Source organism: Epargyreus clarus, unplaced genomic scaffold, assembly GCF_041222505.1.
Source record: "Epargyreus clarus isolate Ecla_fem2 unplaced genomic scaffold, WU_Ecla_fem_2.2 ptg000033l, whole genome shotgun sequence".
Taxonomy (NCBI): domain Eukaryota; kingdom Metazoa; phylum Arthropoda; class Insecta; order Lepidoptera; family Hesperiidae; genus Epargyreus; species Epargyreus clarus.
Window position 1 is genome coordinate 698,390 of NW_027332238.1, and position 23,254 is coordinate 721,643.

General features: G+C 40.2%; 1 protein-coding gene across 3 annotated transcripts; it reads right to left on the bottom strand.

The window, feature by feature from the left end:
* Nucleotides 1-2,343: 2,343 nt before the first annotated feature.
* On the bottom strand, nucleotides 2,344-23,254 carry LOC140755476 (uncharacterized). Of its 3 annotated transcripts, none has more exons than XM_073090748.1 (11): nucleotides 23,176-23,254; nucleotides 19,772-19,799; nucleotides 17,833-18,063; nucleotides 16,558-16,587; nucleotides 16,206-16,292; nucleotides 14,752-15,027; nucleotides 13,294-13,368; nucleotides 10,332-10,418; nucleotides 4,404-9,260; nucleotides 4,227-4,313; nucleotides 2,344-3,266 (listed from the first exon to the last, which is right to left on the bottom strand). In XM_073090748.1, exons 1-11 carry the CDS (start codon nucleotides 23,248-23,250, stop codon nucleotides 3,145-3,147), a joined length of 5,955 nt encoding a protein of 1,984 aa, XP_072946849.1. In that variant the 5' UTR covers nucleotides 23,251-23,254; the 3' UTR covers nucleotides 2,344-3,144. The 3 variants fall into 3 exon arrangements, with proteins under 3 accessions (XP_072946849.1, XP_072946848.1, XP_072946850.1); XM_073090747.1 differs by having other exon boundaries at nucleotides 4,218-4,313; XM_073090749.1 differs by lacking the exon at nucleotides 16,206-16,292 and having other exon boundaries at nucleotides 4,218-4,313.

A 23,254-nucleotide genomic window follows, 5' to 3' on the forward strand; every position in this document is an offset into this window, starting at 1 on the left:
TTGTATATATTATAGTCGTGACTAAACTATTTATATTTTTTTTCCTAAAGATGCATGTATTTTTTCTTTTTGTATGATTTCCGAACGCAATCTTTCAAAGTGAATGACGTAAAGTTGGCGCCAATTTTGTATTTATTTCTCAGAACAATAGCTAATTTATTTGTAATGCATAAACTCAGTTTTTTATTTATGATGTTTCTGTGAAGTATTTTTATGGCTACATACATAGAGTTTTCGGAATATCTACTATCTTCATTTAATATAATCGTATACAAAGTATTAAGCTATTAACGTCATTGATAGTAATTATATGAAAGAATCTTCATTCTAAACTTCATGGTAGCGGTCATCGATGTGTCCAAGTGTATAAGTGTTTGTGTTTGTATAAATATCGCAAGTTACATATTTAATTTATGTAAGTTCAATCACAATTTATTTTTTAAATAAGTGTGGGAATAGCAGACGAGTATGCAGTCCACCTGATGGTAAGTGGCTACTGCCGCCCATGGACATCAGTAATCAACCCCAGATAAGATAAGACTCCTGCCTAAGGTCGGTCACATGCGCCGCTACCCAGACAAAGTCTTAATATATAGTATTTTCTCCTACCGCACCCTCAAACCAGAACACAGCAGCGCTTAACACTGCTGTTATTAGGCAGAAATAGGTGTGGTGGTAGTGAAACACACCTCGGGCGTTCCAAGTTAGTCCTCAAGAGTAGCTGCGATCTGTGGCCAATGTCAGGTAGGAATTTAACCTTATCTGGGGTTGATAACAGATGATCATGGGTGGCAGTAGCCACTTACCCTCAGGTGGACTGCATGCTCGTCTGCTACTTCTTTTGACTCCGGTTGCACCACTACCCCATCCTGTTATTAGCAATGTAGCACTGCTGTGTTCTGGTTAGAAGGTTGTAAGGGAGACATTAGGTATTCACTTCAGAGGTAGCAACCAACCAACATCAGGTAGGACTGCAATCAGTGTTACCAACTCTCTTAAATATATCTCCCATAAAGTAAAATCAAAAATCCCTAAAATTACCCTAATCACTTGGAAACTCCTCTAAAAATAATAAACAAGAATCAATAAATTACACAATGTTACATTTTTAATAAGTAAAATTAAAACTACTTCGCAACAATCCGCTACAAATATGTATGATGTTATATATTTTAAACCAGGTAGTATGTACCACCCTCCCTCCCTCAAAGGATGCATGCAGATGCAAAATATTAAAAATATACACCACCATACATACCACCACCAACACGTGTTTCGCTCCAAAACAGAGCATCATCACAATAAGTTGACTCTATAAAGGTTAATCGTTAACTAATGAGGTAGTGAGGGTGGTACATACTGCATGGTTTAAAATATATACCATCATACATAGATTAGTAAAGATTACTCACTCCTAACAAGAAAGTGTACACAGTTTTGACAATTGAAATAGTTGCGTAAAAAAGTTTTGCTACGTCTCCGTGCTAAAATGTCCCTAAAATATTTGAAATAATTATTTTTTTATCATGTAAATTACGCAGTATTAGTTGTTTATTCGTAAATTTTCTCTAAAAATGTTTTTATTTGTGAAGAATTAAAAAAAAGAACTTACTAATAAGCCGTTTGTGGCTTCATTCAATTTCAAGGCGGCGAAGTATCTTTACTAATATATACCATCATACATATTCGTTGCAGATTGTTGCGAAGTAGCTTTAATCTTAACTTAATAGCATGGATTTCCACAAAGTAACGCCTGATACAATTAACTATCTAACATTTTTAATAAGTTTCTATATACATAAAAATGAATGTTTGTCTGTATGTCCTTTATAGAATGGTAAACTATGCATTTGATCATGTGATGATCTTTAGCAAAGTTGTGGTGCATAGAGCCTAGGAAGGTTTCAGAGTTGGTACGACCAATTTTCAACAGATGGCACTACTATCATTCCAATGAAGGTACAGTTTCTCAGTTATATGTATGTCATGTTATTTTTACCATGCTTTTATTGACTTGGATTGTATGTATGTATGTAACGGAATCTTTGAACTCGATTTTTACCCACTTTGAATGGTCCGATTAATTTAAAATTGAACAATTATAAAGAACCTATGACAATACACGATTTTAATAATTTTATCCCATTCTCCTCTTGAGGATCGTCAGGAATCACGATTAACGATTTTCCTTGTGCGATTTTAGCGTGGTTTTTAGTTTTTAAACTATAATTATTTTATTTTATCAAAGTCATTAGCTGTTTAGTAATTAAGATTATGTCCAAAACATTTTTATGATTGAAGAAAGTGAGTCTTAACATTTTAAGATAAAAATAAAACAAAGTGTTATATAAATATAATACAATATTTATTCAACGAAAATATAATAATGTACATACATTTTTGAAGGAACAGTAACCTGATAAAAGTTAGGAGTTTTACTTATTAATAATATACAAATATTATTATAATAAATATCAGTTATATAAAATTCGTTGTCGAAGTTAGACTTCTGCGCGAGTTACTTAAATACAGTTCGGTTGTAATAAAACTATAAAAAAAACTTTAATTTTAAGTAAAATTTAAGTTGCAATAAATTTAAATAGGATTTATTTGGATCAACTTTGTCGAGTAGAGTCCGTGCCAAACTTCTAGTCAGCTCTGAATATAGAAGCGAGTCGCATTGCAATAACTCGCCCACGAGTACAAAGCTGCGTTAGTGTGCCCTTACGTTGCTACGGAGTATATGTTTGTGGTTGTGTTCAACCGCATTGGTTCTCTGACTACACCTGCGTGCTAACTTCAAAGCGGACAAGAAGTTTGGCGCGGACTTTAACCAAAATCAACAATCAGTGGCGGACTAATCACGTTGGAGGCCTAAGGCGGTTGAATGAGGCCCCCAGTGTAAGCAGTTGATCTAACAACAAGCTAACAAATGACTACAAGGGAAACTGTAAACACTTGGAGGTCTTCGGAACCAGAGGCCCGGGAGACCACCCCTAGTCCGCCAGTGTCGATAATAATAACAAAATTACATTTTTTTGTAAACAAAAAAAAAACAATTCACAAAGAAAAGAGGAAATCTAAACTTTCTTTTAACCTTTTATGTAAAGAAGTTCTCGCGCGCAAACCCTGGCTTTTTACGATTTAACTAACAAATGCCAGTTGCTTCTGCAGATACAATGGCATGGAGTAGAAGCTCTGGAAACAGACACATATGTGTTTGCCGGTCGGGTAGTATGGGCGACCTGGTCCTACCGGGTATCCACCTGGGGAAAAAAACACACATATACTATACGGTAGAACCCTTTGTGGTTCGACGGCACCACCGCCACACCTATCTGTTATAACAGCAGTGTTAAGCTGCTGTGTTCTGGTTTGAAGTTTGGTAAGGCAGGTAGCGGCGTATCTATGGCCGACCTCTAAATAAGGTAGGAATATCAAATCCTATCTCGGGTTGTTTACAGATGTCCATGGGCGGCAGTAGCCACATACCATTAGGTTTTTGAAGGTGGTAGAACCCTTTGTGGTTTGACTCCGGCGGCACCACCGCCACACCTATTTCTACCTAATAACTAGGCGCTGCTGTGTTCCGGTTTGAAGGGTGTGGTAAGGGAGACAGACTTTTCGGAGGCGTTCCAGCTTAGTCCTCAGGGGTAGCGGCGCATCTGTGGCCGACCTCAGGTAGAAATATCTAATCCTATCTGGGGTTGATTACAGATGTCCATGGGCGGCAGTAGCTACATACCATCAGGTGGACTGCATGCTCGTCTGCTACTGCTACTCCTATATTATAAAAAGGGGTTCTATGATTAAGCCTTGAACGACCCCTTGCCGTCACGTGAAGTGCAGTCTTGTTTCATCGTCAACCCATCACTGTCCCACTGCTGGGCACGGGTCTCCTCTCAGAATGAGAAGGATTAGGTCATAATCCACCGCGCTGGACAAGTGCGTATTGGTAGACTTCACATACCTTTGAGAACTGTTTTTTAAGTAATCTCTGGTATACAGGTTTCTTCACGATGTTTTCCTTCACCGTTTAAGCAAGTGATAAATAATTTCTAATAATAACTTTGAAAAATCAGAGGTGCGTGCCTGGGATTTTAACTTCGAACCCCTCGATTAAGAGGCCGACTATTCTAACCAATATCTATCTGCTTGTTTGCAGTCTCCTCTGCTTTTTCAAAATTATTAAAAAAATCTTATAAAAGAATAAGTACCACAAGTACCAGTGCCTGATGATGAGCTGCTTCCAGTCGATGTGCTGCTAGATGAAGTGCTAGAAGATGAAGTGTTGGATCCTCCTGAAGAGTTGGTATTTGTTGAAGTGTTGGATCCTCCAGAAGAGTTGGCATTAGTTGAAGTGTCGGTATAAGATGAAGTGGTGGATCCTCCTGAAGAGTTGTTATTAGTTGAAGTGTCGGTATTAGATGAAGTGGTGGATCCTCCTGAAGAGTTGGTATTAGTTGAAGTGTCGGTATTAGATGAAGTGGTGGATCCTCCTGAAGAGTTGGTATTAGTTGTAGTTTCGGTATTAGATGAAGTGGTGGATCCTCCTGATGAGTTGGTATTAGTTGAAGTGTTGGATCCTCCTGATGAGTTGGTATTAGTTGAAGTGTTGGATCCTCCTGATGAGTTGGTATTAGTTGAAGTGTCGGTTTTAGATGAAGTGGTGGATCCTCCTGAAGAGTTGTTATTAGTTGAAGTGTCGGTATTAGATGAAGTGGTGGATCCTCCTGAAGAGTTGTTATTAGTTGAAGTGTCGGTATTAGATGAAGTGGTGGATCCTCCTGAAGAGTTGGTATTAGTTGAAGTGTCGGTATTAGATGAAGTGGTGGATCCTCCTGATGAGTTGGTATTAGTTGAAGTGTTGGATCCTCCTGATGAGTTGGTATTAGTTGAAGTGGTGGATCCTCCTGATGAGTTGGTATTAGTTGAAGTGTTGGATCCTCCTGATGAGTTGGTATTAGTTGAAGTGTTGGATCCTCCTGAAGAGTTGTTATTAGTTGAAGTGTTGGTATTAGTTGAAGTGTTGGATCCTCCTGATGAGTTGGTATTAGTTGAAGTGTTGGATCCTCCTGAAGAGTTGTTATTAGTTGAAGTGACGGTATTAGATGAAGTGGTGGATCCTCCTGATGAGTTGGTATTAGTTGTAGTTTCGGTATTAGATGAAGTGGTGGATCCTCCTGATGAGTTGGTATTAGTTGAAGTGTTGGATCCTCCTGAAGAGTTGTTATTAGTTGAAGTGTTGGTATTAGTTGAAGTGTTGGATCCTCCTGAAGAGTTGGTATTAGTTGAAGTGTTGGATCCTCCAGAAGAGTTGGCATTAGTTGAAGTGACGGTATTAGATGAAGTGGTGGATCCTCCTGATGAGTTGGTATTAGTTGAAGTGTTGGATCCTCCTGAAGAGTTGGTATTAGTTGAAGTGTTGGATCCTCCAGAAGAGTTGGCATTAGTTGAAGTGACGGTATTAGATGAAGTGGTGGATCCTCCTGATGAGTTGGTATTAGTTGAAGTGTTGGATCCTCCTGATGAGTTGGTATTAGTTGAAGTGTTGGATCCTCCTGAAGAGTTGTTATTAGTTGAAGTGTCGGTATTAGATGAAGTGGTGGATCCTCCTGATGAGTTGGTATTAGTTGTAGTTTCGGTATTAGATGAAGTGGTGGATCCTCCTGATGAGTTGGTATTAGTTGTAGTTTCGGTATTAGATGAAGTGGTGGATCCTCCTGATGAGTTGGTATTAGTTGAAGTGTTGGATCCTCCTGAAGAGTTGTTATTAGTTGAAGTGTTGGTATTAGTTGAAGTGTTGGATCCTCCTGATGAGTTGGTATTAGTTGAAGTGTTGGATCCTCCTGAAGAGTTGGTATTAGTTGTAGTTTCGGTATTAGATGAAGTGGTGGATCCTCCTGATGAGTTGGTATTAGTTGAAGTGTTGGATCCTCCTGAAGAGTTGTTATTAGTTGAAGTGTCGGTATTAGATGAAGTGGTGGATCCTCCTGAAGAGTTGTTATTAGTTGAAGTGTCGGTATTAGATGAAGTGGTGGATCCTCCTGATGAGTTGGTATTAGTTGTAGTTTCGGTATTAGATGAAGTGGTGGATCCTCCTGATGAGTTGGTATTAGTTGAAGTGTTGGATCCTCCTGATGAGTTGGTATTAGTTGAAGTGTTGGATCCTCCTGAAGAGTTGTTATTAGTTGAAGTGTTGGTATTAGTTGAAGTGTTGGTATTAGTTGAAGTGTTCGATCCTCCTGAAGAGTTGTTATTAGTTGAAGTGTTGGTATTAGTTGAAGTGTTGGATCCTCCTGAAGAGTTGTTATTAGTTGAAGTGTCGGTTTTAGATGAAGTGGTGGATCCTCCTGAAGAGTTGTTATTAGTTGAAGTGACGGTATTAGATGAAGTGGTGGATCCTCCTGATGAGTTGGTATTAGTTGAAGTGTTGGATCCTCCTGAAGAGTTGGTATTAGTTGTAGTTTCGGTATTAGATGAAGTGTTGGATCCTCCTGAAGAGTTGTTATTAGTTGAAGTGTTGGTATTAGTTGAAGTGTTGGATCCTCCTGAAGAGTTGTTATTAGTTGAAGTGTCGGTTTTAGATGAAGTGGTTGATCCTCCTGAAGAGTTGTTATTAGTTGAAGTGTTGGATCCTCCTGAAGAGTTGTTATTAGTTGAAGTGTTGGATCCTCCTGAAGAGTTGGTATTAGTTGAAGTGTTGGTATTAGATGAAGTGTTAGATTCTCCTGAAGAGTTGGTATTAGTTGTAGTTTCGGTATTAGATGAAGTGGTGGATCCTCCTGATGAGTTGGTATTAGTTGAAGTGTTGGATCCTCCTGAAGAGTTGTTATTAGTTGAAGTGTTGGTATTAGTTGAAGTGTTGGATCCTCCTGAAGAGTTGTTATTAGTTGAAGTGTCGGTATTAGATGAAGTGGTGGATCCTCCTGAAGAGTTGGTATTAGTTGCAGTTTCGGTATTAGATGAAGTGGTGGATCCTCCTGATGAGTTGGTATTAGTTGAAGTGTTGGATCCTCCTGAAGAGTTGTTATTAGTTGAAGTGTTGGTATTAGTTGAAGTGTTGGATCCTCCTGAAGAGTTGTTATTAGTTGAAGTGTCGGTATTAGATGAAGTGGTGGATCCTCCTGAAGAGTTGGTATTAGTTGCAGTTTCGGTATTAGATGAAGTGGTGGATCCTCCTGATGAGTTGGTATTAGTTGAAGTGTTGGATCCTCCTGAAGAGTTGTTATTAGTTGAAGTGTTGGTATTAGATGAAGTGTTGGATCCTCCTGAAGAGTTGTTATTAGTTGAAGTGTCGGTATTAGATGAAGTGGTTGATCCTCCTGAAGAGTTGGTATTAGTTGTAGTTTCGGTATTAGATGAAGTGTTGGATCCTCCTGAAGAGTTGTTATTAGTTGAAGTGTTGGATCCTCCTGAAGAGTTGTTATTAGTTGAAGTGTTGGTATTAGTTAAAGTGTTGGATCCTCCTGAAGAGTTGTTATTAGTTGAAGTGTTGGATCCTCCTGAAGAGTTGGTATTAGTTGAAGTGTTGGTATTAGATGAAGTGTTAGATTCTCCTGAAGAGTTGGTATTAGTTGTAGTTTCGGTATTAGATGAAGTGGTGGATCCTCCTGATGAGTTGGTATTAGTTGAAGTGTTGGATCCTCCTGAAGAGTTGTTATTAGTTGAAGTGTTGGTATTAGTTGAAGTGTTGGATCCTCCTGAAGAGTTGTTATTAGTTGAAGTGTCGGTTTTAGATGAAGTGGTTGATCCTCCTGAAGAGTTGGTATTAGTTGTAGTTTCGGTATTAGATGAAGTGTTGGATCCTCCTGAAGAGTTGTTATTAGTTGAAGTGTTGGTATTAGTTGAAGTGTTGGATCCTCCTGAAGAGTTGTTATTAGTTGAAGTGTCGGTTTTAGATGAAGTGGTGGATCCTCCTGAAGAGTTGGTATTAGTTGTAGTTTCGGTATTAGATGAAGTGTTGGATCCTCCTGAAGAGTTGTTATTAGTTGAAGTGTTGGATCCTCCTGAAGAGTTGTTATTAGTTGAAGTGTTGGATCCTCCTGAAGAGTTGGTATTAGTTGAAGTGTTGGTATTAGATGAAGTGTTAGATTCTCCTGAAGAGTTGGTATTAGTTGTAGTTTCGGTATTAGATGAAGTGGTGGATCCTCCTGATGAGTTGGTATTAGTTGAAGTGTTGGATCCTCCTGAAGAGTTGTTATTAGTTGAAGTGTTGGTATTAGTTGAAGTGTTGGATCCTCCTGAAGAGTTGTTATTAGTTGAAGTGTCGGTATTAGATGAAGTGGTGGATCCTCCTGAAGAGTTGGTATTAGTTGCAGTTTCGGTATTAGATGAAGTGGTGGATCCTCCTGATGAGTTGGTATTAGTTGAAGTGTTGGATCCTCCTGAAGAGTTGTTATTAGTTGAAGTGTTGGTATTAGTTGAAGTGTTGGATCCTCCTGAAGAGTTGTTATTAGTTGAAGTGTCGGTATTAGATGAAGTGGTGGATCCTCCTGAAGAGTTGGTATTAGTTGCAGTTTCGGTATTAGATGAAGTGGTGGATCCTCCTGATGAGTTGGTATTAGTTGAAGTGTTGGATCCTCCTGAAGAGTTGTTATTAGTTGAAGTGTTGGTATTAGATGAAGTGTTGGATCCTCCTGAAGAGTTGTTATTAGTTGAAGTGTCGGTATTAGATGAAGTGGTTGATCCTCCTGAAGAGTTGGTATTAGTTGTAGTTTCGGTATTAGTTGAAGTGTTGGATCCTCCTGAAGAGTTGGTATTAGTTGTAGTTTCGGTATTAGATGAAGTGGTGGATCCTCCTGATGAGTTGGTATTAGTTGAAGTGTTGGATCCTCCTGAAGAGTTGTTATTAGTTGAAGTGTTGGTATTAGTTGAAGTGTTGGATCCTCCTGATGAGTTGTTATTAGTTGAAGTGTTGGTATTAGTTGAAGTGTTGGATCCTCCTGAAGAGTTGTTATTAGTTGAAGTGTTGGTATTAGTTGAAGTGTTGGATCCTCCTGAAGAGTTGGTATTAGTTGAAGTGTCGGTATTAGAGGAAGTGGTGGATCCTCCTGAAGTATTGGTAGATCCTGACGTTACAGTTGAACTGTCAGGTGTTGAGGGAACAGGTGCTGGACTGGTGTACTGTGGCCCGCCATACAGTGGAACTGGGTATTCGTAGTTGTTTCCACTGGCATATGCAGATCCTTGGCTCTGACTGTATACGTTCTGTTCGGTCGCTCCACTCGATGCATATCCATTCGCATATGCTTGTGGTCCTGTCAACATTTTTTTATGAAATGACATTTAAAATTCAAATTTATATTCTTTATTTGCTAGAACACAGTTATTACACATATATTATGTACATACTACAGTCCAGTGCGTTCTACCTGTATGAGGTTTCCAAAATTCAATAAAATTATTATAAATTAAAATTTGTTACTAATTTAAGTGTGATACCTGAATGGTATTAGTTAAAAATTTTTGTATGAAAAATATTATGAGTTACATAATTAATTACATAATTAAAACATTTAAAGGGAGGATCCTTTGTGGTTCGTCTCCACCGCACCACCGCCACACCTATAGTCTGATTCATAATTAGGTGTCCAAAATGTAAACAAAGGTGTTGACCTATCAAGAAAGTACGTTTCAAATGGTAGTTTCTTATTTTTGACAATATTAAATTAATACAACAATAATAAAATAATAATGTAAAAAAATTAACATCAATTCCCATTTTCTAATATTTATATTACCTCAATTTCGTTCGATATAGTAATAATAATAAAAAAACAAGGTTTATGGTAGAAAATTAAAATGTGATAATGGTAACACACTCGGAACCCAGAACATTTCTTGTGCCGTCATTTGTAAGATTCGTAGCTGATTTTATTCATTTTGATTGTAATTGAACTCGAATGTATTATCGTTTTCATAGCGCGTTTGTTAAATTGTGAATAATTGTAAAGTTTTCATTTTTTGTTGATTTTGTTAAAGTTTTTGTTTCTTGTTAATTTTGACAGTGACTTTTGTTTGTTTACATTTTGGACACCTCAATCATGAATCAGACTATCTACCAAATAACACCAGTGTTAAGGCTGCTCTGTTCTGGCTTGAAAGGTGTGGTAAGGGAGACATACTTTTCAGAGACTTCCAGCTTAGTCCTCAGGTGTAGCGGCATCTGTGGCCGACCTCAGGTAGGAAACTAATCTTATCTGGGGGTTGGTTACAGATGTCTATAGTGTCTATACGGCAGTAGGCAGCATCAGGCGGCCTGCATGCTTTTATGCTAATTATATTTTATAAAAAGGGTAGAAAGGTAATAATTAAAGGTTTGCACTAACCTTGTCCGTAATAGTAAGGATAGGGTCCGCGCGGATAGAGGGGATAGGGCTCACCAACTGGTCCTCCGTAGGGAATGTATTCCTGATCTAAAAATAACACATACTATTAATATTCGGAGGAAAACCTCTCATGGTTTGGTTGAGGTATCTGAGGTATCTATATCTGAGAAGGAAAGGTGGTAGTATGAGCGATTCGACGAAGGTAGTATAGTCCGCGCCATACTGCTAGTCCGCTCTGAAGCTGTTTCGCACAACTACAAGCACATATTCCGTAGCAACGTAAGGGCATAACGCAGCTATGTACCCGCGAGCGAGAGCAGCGAAGGTGTCGGAGGGGTCCCGCGCTGTCTTCGCCTCGTTTTTTTTCGCTGATTTATAAACATTTCACAGATTGTTTGGTTCTGATGACCTATTTTTAACATGCTTTTATTAGCTTGGGTTGTATGTATGTATGTATGTATGTATGTACGTAACAGTAACGGAATCTTTGAACCCGATTTCTAACCACTTTGAACATTCCGTTTAATTCAAAATTTTGAAGTATTATCAAAAACCGATGACAATACACGATTTTAATAATTTTGTGCCATTGTCCTTATCAACATCCTCAGGATTAACGTTTTTCGAGGCGAGATTGTTAAAGCGCCTGTGAGAAAGTTCATCGCAAGTTACTAGATTGCAAATAATTGCTTTTTAGTTTCAATAACTGTTATAGCGTGATTTTTAGTTTAGAAAATAATAATGTTATTTCCCTATAACTCAAATGTTCTGAAACATATCTATAACGCCCTCTTGTAGAATGATTTTTACGATTCCGTACTCAAAGGGTAAAACGAAACCCTCCGCTGTCTGTACGTGTGTCACTGGGCTTTATCTCTTAAACCGTAATAGAAAGACACTTGCTTTTTTTACAAACGATGCATGATGGAAAAAGCGTGGGGTGCTCCATTTATCAGGTTTGAAAAGCGCCCCACACTTTTTCCACAATTATACTATTTACTGTTCCTTAATTGATTCCTAGATTGAAGATTATTTTTTGCTTTTTAGTTGATTTTAACAAAAAAGCGTGTTTTTTAGTTGTTTAAACTATATTTATTTAGCAACAGTGTTTGGGGCCACCAGGATCCGGTGCCGATGCTTCCGCCCCTTGTTTGGTTAAAGCATGGATGCTACAGTCCGCGCCAAGCTGCTTGTCCGCTCTGAAGTTGTTGCGAGCGGTTGTAGTTATAAAGGATATGTTTCATTTTCGGCCATCTCATGTACACTATATCTAAAAAACACGAATAATTTGTATAATTGAAGAAAAATACACATATATTTTGATAACCTGAAGTATTCCTGTTTAAAAATATTTAAAATAAGCATTCCTCATTGAAATATTAAATATGGCGGAATACTGTCAATGTCAAGTTTTCAAAACTGTCCATGTCGGTTAGGAACCTATGTGTACCCCACACATAGGTTACTATACTCTTTGGATGTCGGTAATTCTGTATTTCGCTGTTTTTGTCGTAAAGTTATTGTTACCTTAGTACTTTACAACCTGGCTTTTGTTTTGGGTATCCCGTCATTATTTCTGAATTTAATTAATTATTTATAATAATTATAACAAAAGCACCATTTAAATAGTATCTGGTTTTATAGATGTAAGTGACATGTCAAATTAAAAAAGAAGTTGTCAATTTGATATGTGTAAAAGTGGATATATACGTATTATAATAATATAATAGTGGACTCCAATGTAAACGTTGAATAAATATGTACTGATGAGAAGATTCCATTTTAATCCTGAATATGTTTCTGCGCTGTGCTGCTTACGATTTTGGACTGATTCTACCTTACTTGTTTACCCAGCTTATGTTTAATGGACTCTTGTGATTTTTGTGCGATCGCTGTGGATTGTGTTGACAAGGATTCAATATCATCAGGTAAAATATACATCAATTAGTTGTATTAATCGTGAAATAATCGTTAATAATTTTAAACTAGAGAAGCTAATCTTTTTACATTTCTCTTCTTTTAGATAATTACAATAGCAAGACAAGGACATTCTTGGGATGACAAAATAATCAGTTATTATTGCAACTGTATCGCTGGGCAACGAACCGTACTCGTAGGTAGTTGCGCTCACATTATGACCATTGTTTGATGTTTGGGCTGAGCTCGTCACAGGATATTACAGAACCTGCTACATGATTGGATGAAAATATTGATAAGGGAAGATTTTAAAAATGAATAAATAATGTATCTAAATGAAGAATAAGTAAAATATTATCAAATGTGTACTTAAAGTTGTTTTATTTACACACTTAAATGTTTTAACTAAAATAAATTGGTATAGAAGTACATATTTTGGTATGTTTGTTTTTTAAGTCAAGATTTATAAAATTAAATATAATTCATGTTTATCAAATATAGGCATTGTTTCTCAATACATACAATACAATATTTATATATGTACGCCCATTCGCGTAAAAAATATATTAAAAAGTATATAATGTATATAGTAAGTTAAAATAGAATGACAAATGACATTATTACGGTAATCACTACCGCCATGATGTTTTTCCACTGTTATGTTGCAAGTTTAAGTGTAAATTATTGTTTTTTAACAATTAAACGAACATGATTTGAAGAAAATGAACCCCTACGAATTGTTATTTGCAAGTTTTCTTAGTTTTTAGTATAGTGTACAAAAGGTGGCCGGGAGCCCATACATTTTGAAACATCTCCTTTGCTATAGCGACGCGACTCATTCAGAGCGGACTAGCAGTTTCGCGCGGACTGTACCATCTTTAACCTTAGAAGTCCTCATTACAGATTAGAAATACATTAATAATTGCAAAAATAATCTTTGGAAATAAATAATAATTGTAACTAATATTAAGTATTAGATTATTTAGTTACTCTCATTGGAACTCACTGACACTCACACATTCAGAACTTTCTGATTCTAACTTACTTGGTTGAATGTAGGTCTGTGGGTAGTAAGGGTATGGTGTTTGGTACGGCGGCGGTGGTGGTGCTGTGTTAGGACCTGAAAACAAACAAATATTGTAGTGACTGTCTAAGCCCCGTCTATTGTTCTTAGATCATTATGACGGTGGAGTGTGTGTTTTAATATAGGAGTAGCAGACGAGCACGCAGCCCACCTGATGGTAAGTGGCTACTGCCGTATAGACATCTAATCAACCGCAGATAGCATTGGCTATTCCTACTTGCGGTCAGCCACAGACGCGCCGCTACCTCTGAGGACTAAGCTAAAACGCCTGGGAAAAGTATGTCTCACCACACTTCAAACCAGAACACAGCAGCGTTTAACACTGCTGTTACAACAGAAATAGGTGTGACGGTGGTGCCGCCGGAGTAAAGCTACAAATCGTTCTAACACCTTGCATGGAGGGGTGTGGTGGGTACTTTAAAGATCGGCATATCGAAGGTGCTAGAACCCTTTGTGGTTCAAATCCGGCAGCACGACCGCCACACCCTTTTCTACCTCATAACAACAATGTTAAATGCTGCTATGTTCTGGTTTGAAGGGTGTGGGAAAGGAGACATACTTTTACGCGGCTTCCAACTTAGTCCTCAGGGGTAGCGGCGCATCTGTGGCCGACCTCAGGTAGGAATATCTAATCCTATCTGGATTTGATTGTAGATGTCCATGGGCGGCAGTAGCCACTTACCATAAGGCGGACTGCATGCTCGTCTGCTACTCCTATATTACAAGAACAAAAAATGCTCCCCCCTCCTTGCGCGGCAGAGAGGCATCCGTGAAGTCCTCACGAAAAAAACTGAAGAAGTGCGATTCGAACATACCATCATACATATTAGTAGCGGATTGGTGCGAAGTTTTAATCTAAATATATATAACTCAAAGGTGACTGACTGACATAGTGATCTATCAACGCACAGCCCAAGCCACCGGACGGATCGGGCTGAAATTTGGCATGCAGGTAGATGTCATGACGTAGGCATCCGCTAAGAATGGATTTTAATCAATTCTACCCCCAAGGGGATAAAATAGGGGATGAAAATATTACTTCGTAACGCGAGCGATAGCAGCGATAGCCGCCTAGTGGTTAAGAAACTCTGCCTCTCGATCGAGGGGTCCGAGGTTCAAATCCCAGGCAAGCACCTCTAATTTTTCAAAGTTATGTGCGTCTTAGAAATTATTATCACTTGCTAAACGGTGAAGGTAAACATCGTGAGGAAACCTGCAAACCTGAGAGATTTATAAAAAAAAAATCTCAAAGGTATGTGAAGTCTACCAATACGCACTTGGCCAGCGCGATGAACTATGGCCTAATCCTTCTCATTATGAGAGGAGACCCGTGCCCAGCAGTGGGACAGTAATGGGTTGTTGATGAACGCGAGCGAAGCCGCGGGCAAAACTCGTCCTAAAATACAAGTGTTAAAATACCTCCGCTGCTGTAAGTTGCTCTGCTATTAGCGTTGCTTCCTGATGAAGCGTAGTTGTAGGTGCTCTTCCCCGTGCTGGTTCCTCTCGGTGTGGTGCGTGTGTAGGTGTTTGTGTCACTTGCAATGTTGCTGTTGCTGTCGCCTTGGCTCGAGCTGGTCAGTGTCGTGGTTTTGCCACTCTTCTCCACATTCTCCTGTGAGGCATTGCTGTTGTAGCTAGATGACGCTCCAGAGCCCGTTCCTTCTGAGGTCGTGGTGACCGTCGATGGTCCGTTCTCTGTAACGGATTACCGTACTGTAGGTGGTGTAGGAAAGGAGGTTGGAGTGATTTTGTGGTGTAGTTGATGTTTTGGTAAGAGTTATAAATACGGCAGCTCACAGGAACGCCACGGGATTTTTTTAGAATGAAATTGAAAGTTGAAATTTCTGACTTTTTATATAATATGGGAGTAGCATACAAGCATACATCAAGTGGACCCTGATGGTAAGTGGCTGCTGCCCATGAACATCTGTAATATACCCCGGATAGGATTAGTTTCCTACTTGAGGTCAGCCTTAGATGCGCGCTAACCCTAAGGACAAAGCTGAAACGCCGCGGAAAAGTATGTTTCTCACACCCTCCAAATCAGGACACTGTAGCGCTTAACACTGCTGTTATTAGGCAGAAATAGATGATAGGTAGGTTAAGCTGCTGTGTTCTGTTTGAAGGGTGTGGTATGAGAGACATACTTATCCGAGGCGTTTCAGCTTAGTCTTTAGGGGTAGCGGCGCATCTGTGGCGGACCTCAGGTAGGAATATCTAATCCTATCTGGTGTTGATTACAGATTTTCATGGGCAGCAGCCACTTACCATCAGACTGCTACTACATGCTCGTCTGCTACTCCTATATTATAAAAAAGTCGAACCACAAAGGGTTCCTTGAGAATGTTTATTCCATCAGTTCATTTGTTCATGTCAGCATGTCAGGTATGAATTGGCACGATGACAGTATTAAAAAATCAAAGAATAAATGATTTAAGAAAACACAATATATTGATAGGATTCTCAAAAATAACTCAGTTTTTAAAAAATCTTTACTTAATATTTATTATATTTTCAATAAAATAAAAGTATAAAATACTGCAGTCGGCCATCTTGTGTGAAACACTTACGGGCGCGAATGACGTCATTTGGGTATGTCACTGAATTGCTTGAAATTTTGTATGGGATGTTCTAACGTAACGTCACTAACGGACGCCATGACACTCGCGAGCGTTTTCGCGCTTAATTCAAAATGGCTATAAACAAATGCTATTATTTTCGTTAATACTGAATCTATTGCCAAAATAATACGATTTTTGGAATCGGTAGACATGTGCCTACGTTATAGAAGGTTTTCAAAATTTGTCATCATGAGTATTGTGTTATTTTTTCTGTGTTTGATGTCAGTCGATCTGCGACTGGCTTGTACTCACCGATAGGAACAACTTCATACGTAGTGATCGGTTTACCATAACCGTCTATGGTTCTTTTCTGAATCACTTCATATTCTGAGCCTGGATCTGTAATTGGGGTTTCAATCCTTGATTGCCCGGTCGATAGATGGCGTTGTTATATATAACTCTAATCCGTTAGTTGGCTTATTCACTAGATGGCGTTGTAATATATAGTTAATCTCAATAGATGGCACTATGTTATCTAGAACGTTATTCGGAAAGTTAATTAATAATTAAGAAACAAAGTTACGTACCCATTTTTGTTTGTAAAAAATCTTATTTAAATCGATTGTTATCCGAATATTAGTGTTAAAATAATAGAATTACTTACCAAGATCCAAATTTACTGATTTTGTTTTGCCTGAAAATAAACACGAAACCGTTAAATCAGTATATATATAAATACTAGTTGTCCCGGCAAACGTTGTGTTGCCATATAAATAAAAAAATGTTAAGGGTGAACAACCCTTATCACTAAGGGGTATGAAAAATAGATAGTAGTCGAATCTCAGACGAAAAAACTATCATTAAAATAGATTATTATTTAATATTTGAAACTGCGATGGTAGCGAAGTCTGTGTACATTCCAAAATCATCAACTACTTACGAATTATAAATACCTTTTCCCACGGACTAAATTGTGAATCTAAACCGTTCTCAAGTCCCCTTGAACACACACAACAAATTTCATCAAAATCAGTCCAGTCGTTTAGGAGGAGTTCAGTGACATACACACGCACATAATAAATATATATATAAATATTCTAGAGTATGTTTGAAAGTATAAAGTGGCTCCATCTATTGACTAATTCTCTTATCACTGTTTCAACAAGAATAAGAATAAGAATTTCAGCAAGAATATCGGCACATCTGTCGACCGGCGTGGAGCGGTCACCATACCGGTCTGACGCGCAGAGGGTCCCGGCTTCGATCCCCGGCCAGACAGATATCTAAATGTTGAACTTAGATTTCTGTTTCTGGGTCTGGGTGTTTGTGTATTTGTCGTTATGTGTCCATGGCATCCACGACAGGCAATCCTAGTGTGGGGCTGTGAGTGTAGAAAATGTTTATGTTAAAACAGCGATGTGGCGATGGTGCCGCCTAACCTAACCTAACCTAACCTAACCTATCCTAATTAAACCACAGGCTTCTACCGACGACTTTTGTCCCTGTTGTTCGTGTAGTAGTAGGTGTGGGAGGAGCGAAATCTGCACCAGGGCAGAGTATCGCACTTGGAGCACTCCGGTTGTGCTCCGTCGGAGATCCCGGAGTTCTCCAACAAGCGTTGAGGACGCCCACCGGGTTTTAAGGGTAAAAATCCCATATAACCCAGCGTCGCTCCCACGTCGTCGGGTACCGAAGGTTTCCCCATCAAAAAAAAGAATCTATCGACTTCTTCCCGGAGTGCTATGACATGGGGCTCTTCAAAAAAGGTGTAAAAAGAGCTCTCCTTCAAAGCCGGCGATGCATTGGCGACTCCTCTGGTTTTGCAAATGTCCATAGGCGACGGTGACTACTTCCCATCAGGTAGCCCGTCTGCCTCATCGTTTAGGTATAAATTTAAAAAAAAGAAAAAAAAAAACTTAAAGATGATATATGTAGTTACCAATTCGCTGATATTTGTAGACATTTGCGTTGGCGTTGCTATTTGCGGTGGAGGTCGACTTCCCTTCAGGTGTCACGGATTGTACCGTCGCTCCGTTGGAGCTGGAAGCCCCCTGGTTGGACCCCTGGTTCGCCCCCTCGCTCTGGTAGTTAGGACCGGATTGAGAATACTGGTTCGCATACTGACTTCCATATGCGCTGTTCTGGTTGTAGCTGTCAGTGGTCACTGAACCTGGGGAAGGATTATAGTATAGGATAGAGGAGCATACAGTTCATCTTTTTTTTTATAATATAGGAGTAGCAGACGAGCATGCAGTCCACGCGATGGTAAGCTACTGCCGAATGGACGTCTGTAGTCAACCATAGATACGATTAGATATTCCTACCTAAGGCCGGCCACAGATGCGCCGCGACCCCTGAGGACTAAGGTGGAACGCCTCGGAAAAGTATGTCTCACTTACCACACCCTTCAAAACGGAACACAGCAGCGCCTAACACTGCTGTTTTTAGGCAGAAATAAGTGAGGCGGTGGTGCCGCCGGAGTCGAACCACAAAGGGTTCTACCACCTTCCGTAAGCGTGGTAAGCTGCCGTATGGACATCTGTAATCAACTCCAGATAAGATTGGATTCTTATCTGAGGTCGGTCACATATGAGACTAAGCTGGAATGCCTCGGAAAAGTATGTCTCCTTTACCACATTTCAATCCAGAAAACAGCAGCTTAACACTGCTGTTATAACAGAAATAGGTGAGACGGTGGTGCCGCCGGAGTGGCCCACAAGATTCTACCATATGTTTTCGTTAGAAATATGAGTTGTGACCTCATAAGCTAATTATAGTGGTGACGTCATGTCGCTTTGGTGTGACGTGTCGTGGTAAATGTGTCGTTATTACACGTCATATTTTTTATATAATAATGAGGTAATAAAACGGCATGCAGACTGATGGTAGGTGTCTACTGCCGCTCATGGACATCTGTAATCAACCCCAGGTAGGATATTTCTTGTCCCTGTAGTTCCGGGACTTGTCCCTGTAGTTCCGGGACTAGAATAGGGCTACGGTATCCCCTGCCTGTCGTAGGAGGCGACTAAAAGGGGGCTTCCGGGGTTGCGGACGGCAAGAGTGGGAGCTCGAACCGCCCAGCAAGTGACCCCGGGAAGGACGGCGGTATGTGTGGTCGCATACCGTCGTAAACATACATGGTGTGGGAGGAGCGAAAACTGCTCCCCCAGGGTAGAGCCCGTTGGGCATCGCGCTTGGAGGGCTCCGGTTGTGTTCCGTTGGAGATCCCGGAGTTCTCCAACAAGCGTTGAGGACGGCCACCGGGGGGGTTTTAGTGCGGTAAAAATCCCACATAACCCGGCGTTGCTCCCACGTCGTCGGGTACCTTTTGAAGGTTTCCCCCTCGAGGAAAAGAAAAAAAAAAAAAAAAAAAAAAAAAGGTAGGATATTTCTACCTGAGGCCGGCCACAGATGCGCGGCTACCCCTGAGGACTAAGCTGGAACGCCTCGAAAAGTATGTCTTCCTTACCACACTACAAAACGAAGCACTTAACACTGTTGTTATAAGGCAGGAATAGGTCGCGGTGATGCCACTGGAGTCGAACAAAGGGTTCTACCACCTTCAAAATCGTTTAGGCCTTATGTTTTCATGTAGGCCGTAAAGGCCTGGAAAAAAATGAATACATCAGTGGCAGAGTAAGCTCGAGGTTCAGGCGGAAAGTTGAAAAAGGCCTCGAGTCTAAAAGGTTAATTAAATAAAAAAAATTGTTTTAGACATTTCTCGCTTAATGCGTATTTCAGTGCTTGGTCCCGGCGACCTTGTTTTTCGCTGACAAATTCACATTTCAGAAATTTCTTCGCCTGTGTACTTTCATTGGAGCTAGGGGGTGCAAATTCTCCCACTTGTACCCTACCATTAATTATAACGATATACTTACTTTGAGCTGAAGCGTACGCGCTCAGCAACTGGAATTAAAAACATTTTATTAAAACAAGTGTAATAAGTTAAATTGTAAACAATACGAAACATTATTAAATATTAAATTATTCAATTATTAAACATTATTAATAATTATACAATCATCATTTTGTACTGCGGGTCGAAGGCATTTCGGGCAACGTCGGAATACTAGAGAGTCTAAACTCTCCAGCGAAACTCTGGAGCTTATGAGGAAAAGACGAGAAACGACACAGGCCGCATCAGATTGGCAGTTTTCCAGCAGACACATTAAAAGGCTGATAAGACGAGACTTACGCCGCTCGAACACTCTCAGGATTCGGGAAGTGATCGAGCGGAATAAGGGATATAAGACCTTATCGCAACCGCTGGGAAAAAGCCATCTGAACACAATCCGTTCATCACAAGGCACACTCGTCTCCTCTATTCCAGAGATTCTCGCTGAAACTGAGAAATTTTATAAACAGCTGTATTCCGCACGTGCTCCAAAGCCTTCGGCCCGTGTTGACGATCAAAGGGCCGAATTAACACGCCACTTCACCGAAGACCTCCCCGATGTCGACCTGGGCGAGATTAGGATCGCTCTTGAACAACTTAAAAACAACAGAGCTCCGGGAGATGACGGAGTTACAACAGAACTTCTGAAAGCTGGAGGACTCCCTCTGCTTCGCGAGTTACAGAGGCTGTTTAACTCCGTCATTCATAGTGGTACAACACCGGAAGCGTGGAGCAGGAGTGTGACAGTGCTGTTCTTTAAAAAGGGCGACAAAACTCTTCTAAAGAACTATAGGCCTATCGCACTCCTGAGTCACGTGTACAAGTTGTTCTCAAGAGTGATTACGAACCGTCTCGCCCAGAAACTTGACGACTTCCAGCCGCCGGAACAGGCAGGGTTTCGAAAAGGCTACAGCACCGTAGACCACATTCATAGCATACGCCAGATTATACAGAAAACTGAAGAATATAATCTGCCTCTATGCCTGGCGTTTGTGGACTACGAAAAAGCCTTCGACTCCATCGAAACCTGGGCTGTTCTGGAGTCACTGCAGAGATGCCGCATAGATTGGCGATACATAGAGGTGATGAAATGTCTTTATAATGCCGCCACGATGACCGTCCAAATTCGAAACCAGCAGACGAATCCTATCCAACTGCGTCGAGGCGTAAGACAGGGCGATATAATATCGCCGAAACTGTTTACGAACGCATTGGAGGACGTCTTTAAAACGCTAAACTGGGATGGACGGGGCATCAATATTAATGGCGAGTACATTTCACACCTCCGTTTCGCTGACGATATCGTCATCTTAGCGGAGTCTCTGCAGGACATCGAAAAGATGCTGCACAGCCTGAATGATGCTTCCCGACGTGTTGGTCTCGGCATGAACCTCGACAAGACAAAGGTCATGTTTAACGAGCGCGTCATGCCGAGACCGGTAATAGTTGAAACATCGGCTATTGAAGTTGTTTCTGAGTACATTTATTTGGGCCAAACCCTAAGACTCGGCAGGAACAACTTCAATCGTGAAATCGACAGACGCATACAGTCGGGCTGGGCAGCATACAGGAAGTTTCGTCAAGTCTTCTCGTCGCCAATACCACAATGCCTAAAGACTAAGGTCTTCAACCAGTGCGTCTTGCCGGCCATGACCTACGCTGCCGAAACGTGGACCCTGACATTGGGACTAGTCCACAAGCTAAAGGTAGCTCAGCGAGCTATGGAACGAGCTATGCTCGGCGTCTCTTTGCGGGATAAAATCCGTAATACGGAGATCCGGCAAAGAACTGGAGTAACCGACATAGCTCAAAGAATTAGCAAGCTGAAGTGGCAGTGGGCTGGTCACATATGTCGCAGAACCGATGGCCGATGGGGCAGGCGAGTTCTCGAGTGGCGACCACGAATCGGCAGACGGAGTGTAGGACGCCCCCCGGCGCGCTGGACCGACGACCTAAAGAAGGCTGGTGGTAGTGGCTGGATGAGAGCAGCGCAGGACCGAGTGCTGTGGCACACCCTAGGGGAGGCCTATGTCCAGCAGTGGAACGATAAAGGCTGAAGTGATGATGATGATGATGAATCATCATTAACCCATTACTGTTCCTCTGGGCACGGGTGTCCTCTCAGAGTGAAGGATTAGGTCATAGTCCACCGCGCCGGACAAGTGCGTATTGGTAGACTTCACATACCTTTGATAACTTTATTTCTAAAAGATTTCTCAGGTATGCAGGTTTCTCAACGTTTTTTCCCTCACGGTTTTAGCAAGTGATAAATAATTTCTAATACGCACATAACTTTGAAAAATCAGAGGTGCATGCCTGGGATTTGAACCTCGGACCCATCGATTTATGATCTTGGATACATAATGTAAATAAAAAACGTGTAACTGCGTATATACAAGTTAAAAAGTTCAAACATGTCGTTAAATAAACGCTATGTAAAAAATCGTACTATAAACTCAGTGATTATTTGACTGACCGATAAGACCAGATTCCCACCTGTGATTGGCCACAAATTTACTTACTAGCTGACCCAGCAAACGTTGTGTTGCCATATAAATAAAAAATGTTAAGGGTGAACAACCCTTATCACTTACGGTATGAAAAATAGATAGTAGCCGATTCTCACACCTACTGAATATGCGTATAAAATTTAGTGAAAATCGGTAAAGCCGTTTCGGAGGAGTACGGTAACTAATATTGTGACACGAGAATTTTATATATAAGTTTTATTTAATAAATCATGTTCATTAATATTAAAGGAATGCCTAATTCATTAGTAATTGTAGACAAATGTGTTAGTATACATATATTATTCATCAATTATTTATCATTGTTTAAAAGTCGAATTGTTTAACATTTGTCAATATTTAGGCATTGATAAGTTAAATAAAATTATTAGTTAAATTATTATTACTTAGTAACAGTTCAAATAGAATAAAATTATCAAGTTACGCCGCTACCCCTGAAGACTAAGCAAGAATGCCTCGCAGTTGTCTCCATTACCACACCCTTCAATCCAGAACACAGCAGCTTAACACTGCTGTTATAACAGAAATAGTTTTTTTTTTATATAAGAGTAGCAGACGAGCATGCAGTCCACCTGATGGTAAGTGGCTACTGCCGCCCATGGACATCTGTAATCAACCCCAGATAGGATTAGGTATTCCTACCTGAGGTCAGCCACAGTTGCGCCGCTACCCCTGAGGACTAAGCTGGAACGCCTCGGAAAAGTCTGTCTCCCTTACCACACCCTTCAATCCAGAACACAGCAGCTTAACACTGCTGTTATAACAGAAATAGGTGTGGCGGTGGTGCCGGAGTACCACAGAAGGTTCTACCATCACCTATGCGTATTTTTATTTATAGAGATGTTATAAATATACTTACAAAGCAGCAGAGAAGTGGAGTGAAGAGATACATCTTTGAAGATCTCGGAATCCAGTGATTATAACTCCATTTCATTGCC